Raw genomic sequence first — 6,886 nt, 5'->3', positions numbered from 1 at the left:
ACTTAGTAATTTTTTAATTTATTCCCTTGCAAAATGATATTGTCAAGCTTCTCTGTTTGTTTCCCCCTTTCTGGATATTTTCTTATGGTATTTCATATTATAGGTTAGGAAGCTTGAAGAGCTTGGTATTGGCAGACCTTCGACATATGCAACAACATTGAAAGTTTTACAGGTCTGTGACATTCAGTAGAGTGAATTGCAATAAGCCAATAACTATAGGATATTTATCTTTTATCACAATTATCCTAACAATTTGAATTACAACTTGTGATTTAGTCAATCAATTGTTTGGGTTGTTCAAGATATTTATTATGCTCAATTTTTACTCCAACATAGTAAAAATTCTTTTATTTCCTCTACCTGCATGTATTTGTTCAATTTTAATCACTTTTAGTGGATTCTGAGTCCTCAAGTGTCTCTTGCCTCAGGATAGAAACTACGTGACAGTAAAAAGCCGTGTGCTGTATCCTGAATTTCGTGGCCGAATGGTAAGTTTTGGAATTTAAGCTTTGAATTTATTATTGGTCACAGATGAAATTGCTAATAGTAGCTACATTGTTGGTACTATTCAAATACTATGACGAAAATGAAGATTTTAAACTAATTTAATATTGTAATTGTAATTTTGTAACAGTATTAGGCTGAATTTTAATTCTAGTGAATTATTCCCAAGTTAATCATCAGATTTCTGGTTCCCATCATATATGTGTTATCCTGAGGTCTACTTTTACCTGTTAGGATCCATTCACATCCAAAACGTGCTTTTGTCATTTGTATCAACCACGTGTTATTTAGTTGATTATCAAGAATATCTTGATCAACCATAGAAGATATCATAAATTATGGTGGTTGCTAAAAGCTAAATGTAGATTTCAAAACAAAGTATATCACTATATCTCAAAATACGACATGGAGTGGACCAAAAAATATATCAAAACGCCGAATTCTGCATCCTATGCGTATCTGAATGACTTCAAAGAATGTCATTATTATCATCTTTATTCTAATTTAAGATATTTTATTAATTAGTCATTTGTTTTCAAAGCCTGAACATATCTTCTGCTATTGTGACAGACATCAGGATAAATTAACCTTTTCAGTTTCAAATTTTCTATGAACTTATTGTGTGTATGTATGCCTTTTCTGTGATGTTAGGTTTCAGCATTTTTATCCCATCACTTTTCAGAAGTCACAGAGTACAGTTTCACTGCTGATATGGAAACAGAGGTATTGTATATTTTCAAGTTTATTTTCTTCTCTAAAAATTATGGACTTGTATGCTCTTGCTATTTGCCACGTGTTAACCTCCTATTTCATATTTATTTAGTCAATCTCTCATTCTGAATTCAGCTTGATAATGTTTCTGCTGGATTAACTGAATGGAAAGGCCTCCTTAGAGATTATTGGACACGGTTTAAATTGTACTGTGAGCGTACTTCTAGTGTTCATATTCACCAGGTATGGCTTCGTTCTAATCTCTGCTCAAAACTTGATATTTGGAGATCTGAAGCTCTGATTTTCCTCATATTCTCGACTGACAAAGTTTTCAGCGCACTGTAATTTGTATTATACCATTACTACATGTCTAGTTTGTGACTCTGATGGCCTAGAAATAAAATGCTTGACCTGCTGTGTTGTTTAAGTTTATCAACTATTGAAATGTTTTTTATACGTGCAGGTTGAGAAGATGTTGGAAAAGAAATTTGGGGACTATTTATTTTCCGCCCTCCCAGATCAGACCCGTGTTTGTCCAAGGTAAGTTTGAGAAAAATAAATAAATAAATAAATAAAAATATCCCTTGTTCATTATATTCATCTTATGCTGCCAGATTCACTTGTCAGATATTGTCTTGATATCTTTTTATCTGAACTTGTTTCAGTTGTATGGAAGGCACATTAATTTTTAAAGTAAGCAGATTTGGTTCTGGCTACTTTATAGGTTGTGATCAACATCCAAGATGCAAGTGAGTATTTTATTGAAAATTTATTTCTAAAACTTTTATTTTCCAATATTTAACTGATTTTACTACATATTTAGTATCATACACATTTTATGCTACTTTATAGATTTGAAGGAATGATGAGTAATAATAGTATGTTTTTCTCAATGTGAGCATATTATATGGTTTCATTCCTTTTTGATTCTTGTTATATATTTAAAATAAATCATGAAGCAAATGCTTGTGGCACCCAAATAAATAAATGGCTGAAGGTTTTCTACTTAATGACTGCCTGACACCCTTCGATATGGAAATGACCCTACCCTTCAACTTGGAAAAGTTAAAAATATTTTTTATTATTACTACTACTAGTACTATTTATTTGGTTATCTTTAATATTGGAGCAGACATTTGAACTTTTACCTGTGTTCAGTTGAGCTTCTATTTTGATTGCCCATTATCTCAATGTTGTTTCTATTAATATTTTTGGGTTATTCAAATAAAGTATACATTTGGGTATACCTCCAACAAATCTGTATGATTTTTGGATACAATTTTAATTTTATATACAGTAGTCTAGGGCCTATTTGGCTGGAGAAAACATTTTCTGTTTTCATTTTCATTGATTTTGGTTTTGGGATTTCGTAGAGAACACAATAAAATCCAGTTATTTGTTTTCATTATGTATTTTCAAATTTTTCTTTTACAAAATTCTAAAAGTAAAAAACATTGAAAATGAACAAAAAATGTTTCACAAACCAAATAAACCCCTTGTTTCTCACTGAGCTCATGGTTTCTAAACCAGATTGTGAGAATGTTAGTATTGTTTTATCCATACAAAATTGGATTTGCCTTTTGTAATATTATGTTCCTCGAAATTTGAAGAAATCATGAGTGGTTATTGCAATTGCTGAAAACAGGTACTTTTTTTATGTGCTTTGAAAACAGGTACATTGCCAAAACACTATATGGTGCAGAGGAGGAGGAGGAAGATACACCTCATTTAAACACTCGTATAGAAGAACCAAAAGTCCTGGGTGTTAATAGTGTTTCAAATGAAAAGGTATGCTTAAGATCCGATCTTGAGTCAATGTTCTATGGGACGATTCAATTTTTGTTCTGAATGCTAACGGTTGTGTATTATTGGGTCTACTTTCCCTTAGGTTCTCTTGAAAAGTGGTCCTTACGGATTTTATGTTCAGCTTGGGGAAGACAGGAAGGGGTACATACCTAAAAGAGCATCCGTCTCTCATGTATGCCCTGTTTACATTTCAACTCTTTGAGCATTTTTTTAAAAACGTATATTTATTTTTCTGGATGTTGTATTAAGTTTTTTAATTGCTTATATGTGACTAAAAGACTTCTCTGCTTACTATATTTCTTGCAATCTTAGTTGGAAGCTGAGAGAGTATGTAATATGTAATGTTCTAATGACAATGTGAAAAGTTCATATGTTACTTGACTTGATCAAGGATGAAATTTCTGAGAATTGTGGTGACTATATGCAGCTGGTTTAAGAAAATAATGTTAGTTAAAATGTTTTGAAATACTTCTTCTGGTTATAGCGGGGAAGTGTAGGAGGTATGGTGTTAAGGTTTTAGGGTTGGAATTGATATGATCATTGAGATATGATGTTGATGGTAAACTATGGAGAAGATAATAAGGCAGTATAAGTGCAATAGAATCATAGAATTATAATGATGATAAGTACAGAAAAAAAAATCTGGCTTTATGTTTTTCCCTTTCACATTTTGAATGCGGCTGTTAAATTAATTTTCTTTGCATGCATAAATTTAAGAGGAAGATATTTACAGATTTTGGGTTGTTTCAGATCAAAGATGTGAAATCCATCACCCTTGAAGATGCACTTGAGTTGCTACAGTATCCATTGACATTGGTAAGCTTCTCGGTTCAATTTGGGCTCTCCTATTTTTATTGCTCTTGCATGTCGAATTTATGGTTTGAGGAGTACTAGGGGCCAGCAGATTTTCTGATTTGCCCATCATCAGTGTTTTTAATGGTGTGAGATTACATCTAATGGTGTGGGATTACTCACTTTTTTTTTTATGGGTAAGTGCTGGCCAAATTTTAATAAAAGTGCTGGCCTCCTAGACTTTCTCTTTATGTTTTTTTTTTTTTTTATTTCAGAAACATAGTCTATGTTTATTCAATTATTCTGACATATACTTTTGACACATTGAACATACATTTTTTCTCCCACTAGTATAAAAATTGACTTGGATTTTCACACAGCACATTAAATTCACAAATCTTATCGCTTTCCATGTATCTGGATGTGCTTAATCTCTCAAGTAATTAATGTTCACTTCTGGTTAGGGCAACCATCCCAAGGACGGACTGCCTGTAATACTAAAGCTCGCAAGGGTTGGGTTTGCCGTTAGACATCGACACACAATTGCTTCTGTTCCTAAGGTATGATTATACTTTCAGCCTCTTCTCTCTTTTTTTCTTTTTCGGTAGGTTTTGTTTCATTTCCGTCTTCGGCTCTTTGCAACAATTGAAGGAGAATTTAAAACTTAAATCAGTTAGCATCCTTTAGGACTTGACAGACTAGAAACTATTTCCTGTTGAAGTATCATGTAAGATGTGTTCCTTTCTATAAGTTGTTTTTAATATATTTTTTTCCCCAAAATGATCAATATATAAATTAATGGTGGTCCTCTGTTTTTAACTTGTAGTGAAGTTGGTACTATCCTTTACCATTAATTTCTCATTTGCAAGATCTGCATATTGTCATCTTACCTATGATGTTCTTTAATTTGAGTGTTTTTTTTTTTTTTTTTTTACTTTTTTTTTTCTATTCTCATTTTCCTTCCTTTTTCTAATTGATATTCAGAATATGAAGCCAAGTGAAGTCACCTTTGAAAAAGCTCTTGAGCTCTTATCAGGCAAAGATGTTAGAAAATGTGGTAGACCTAAAGGTAAACCTAAAAGAGTTGACGAAATTGAAGCACTTGAAGCTTTCTAAATTTTTGACCTTAATAATATACATAGCAAGGAGCACAGAGTACTTATGATTAATTACATCAATATCTGCCAGTAAGTACTAGCAGTGTTCAAACATTTTTTCTATCAAGGGTTTGCAATTCCAACACAAGCTTTGGAAGATTCTTTTAGGGATCGCCAAGTGTAGATTAGTCATTGGACTAGTGAATTTTGTTTTTGTATAATGTTTAGGCCAATCTTATTTATTTATTTTTGAAATATAGAAATATAATTGTTTAATGTACCAAACATATTTTTGTTAAACCCTTAGGCTGAGATTTTGGTAAGCATAAGGGTTTATAACTTTATAAAAATATTCTCTTGGTTGGCTTTTGTATAAAGCTGAAGACTGATGAGAGGACTCATACAATAAACTCAGTAAAGCATATCAATCGTTCTGCATTTATTTAATTTAATTCCCACGACATGCTTATAATTCGTATAAATTAAACGAAACATATTGAGTAGTGGCAATGTTGAGTTACAATTTTTAAAGGATCAGATCTGGCTTCATTTTTTTCCATCTTTGTCAAGAGCATAATACAGTAGGATGGTATTTTTATTGTGGTAGAACTCGACGAGTTGCGGTGAATTGAAATAGTTGTGAATCTAAATTGAAATCCACATTTTGTGAGAATTTTTCAAAACAATTCATCAAATATATGTATAATCACATAAATAGAAAATATATAAATAAGTTAAATATATTTATAAAAAAAATTGTTTAGAAGCATATTTTAAATATAAATACAAAAAAATAAATATTTTTGGTACATCACACGAATACATATACTAATATTTATTAAATTATATTCGTTCTATTAAGTGACTATTTACGTAATTAATATAAAATATATTTATATTTTGATAATATAAGATTATATAATTAGATAAACATATAAAATTATCTTATTGATAATACCATAAGACTAGAACATATTTAAAATTACTGTTGGTATGAACTTTTAAATGGTATTTTGTATTGATGAAAAATAATACTAAACATATTGAGTAGTAGCAATGTTGGAGTTACAATTTTTAAAGGATCAGATCTGGCCTCATTTTTTCCATCTTTGTCAAGAGCATAACATAACATAGCAGTATTTTTATTGTGCTAGAACTTGACCAGTTGTGGGGAATTAAAATAGTAAAAATATTTTTATTGTCTTAATGTGTTATAAGGGTGGACCTAAGTTGAAATTCACATTCTGTGATAATTTTGCAAAATAATTAATCAAATATATATATAATCGAGTTAATATTTAATTTGGCCTCTAAAATTTGAGGTCAGATTCAAATTGACCTCTAAAGTTACAATTAACTCGAATTGGATCTCGAAATTTATAATAGTAACTCACATGACTCTCTAAGCTGATTTTTGTGAACGGCGTGTTGATTTGGTATACTAACTTATTACGATTTGACTTTTTCGTCCAGGTTCTATGTGATCAAAGACTTATTAGAGTTTCAAAAGCTTGATTGTTGCTCCTAGAGCCACAAAATTTTCAAATTGAATTTGTTATTGACGTTTTCGTGAAGATGTTGGAGAGTCAATCAAGTTTTTAAGAGGTTTAATAGGCCTCAATCACATGAAATCTAAGTGAGGAGTCTAAATCTTAGTAAGTTAACGTGTAAAATCAATACGCTGTTCACGGAAATCAGTTCAGGGGCTAACATGAGTTACTATTGTAAATTTTGGAATCCAATTTGAGTTAATTGTGATTTTAGGAATCAATTTGAATCCGACCTCAAATTTCAGGAGTTAAATTGAGAATTAGCTCATGTATAATCACATAAATAGAAAATATGCTAAATAAGTTAAATATATTCATAAATTTTTTTCTTAGAAGCATATTTTAAATATAAATACAAAGAAATAAATATTTTTTATACATTGCACGGATATATATAATGGTATTTACTAAATCACATTCGTTCTT

General features: G+C 30.7%; 1 protein-coding gene across 1 annotated transcript in view; it reads left to right on the top strand.

The window, feature by feature from the left end:
- Positions 1–5,283, top strand: part of LOC107623178 (DNA topoisomerase 1) — an 11,907-nt gene extending 6,624 nt beyond the window's left edge. The window contains exons 11-21 of the mRNA XM_016325348.2: positions 104–172; positions 429–488; positions 1,156–1,227; positions 1,351–1,458; positions 1,679–1,755; positions 1,881–1,964; positions 2,889–3,003; positions 3,104–3,193; positions 3,772–3,837; positions 4,278–4,373; positions 4,798–5,283. Coding sequence (XP_016180834.1) covers positions 104–172; positions 429–488; positions 1,156–1,227; positions 1,351–1,458; positions 1,679–1,755; positions 1,881–1,964; positions 2,889–3,003; positions 3,104–3,193; positions 3,772–3,837; positions 4,278–4,373; positions 4,798–4,929 — 969 coding nt within the window. The 3' untranslated portion in view covers positions 4,930–5,283. The remainder of the gene's footprint in view (positions 1–103; positions 173–428; positions 489–1,155; positions 1,228–1,350; positions 1,459–1,678; positions 1,756–1,880; positions 1,965–2,888; positions 3,004–3,103; positions 3,194–3,771; positions 3,838–4,277; positions 4,374–4,797) is intronic.

This window comes from Arachis ipaensis, chromosome B10 (assembly GCF_000816755.2).
Source record: "Arachis ipaensis cultivar K30076 chromosome B10, Araip1.1, whole genome shotgun sequence".
Classification (NCBI taxonomy): domain Eukaryota; kingdom Viridiplantae; phylum Streptophyta; class Magnoliopsida; order Fabales; family Fabaceae; genus Arachis; species Arachis ipaensis.
The sequence above is the reverse complement of the archived record's forward strand: the minus strand, read 5'-3'. Positions and strand labels throughout refer to the sequence as shown.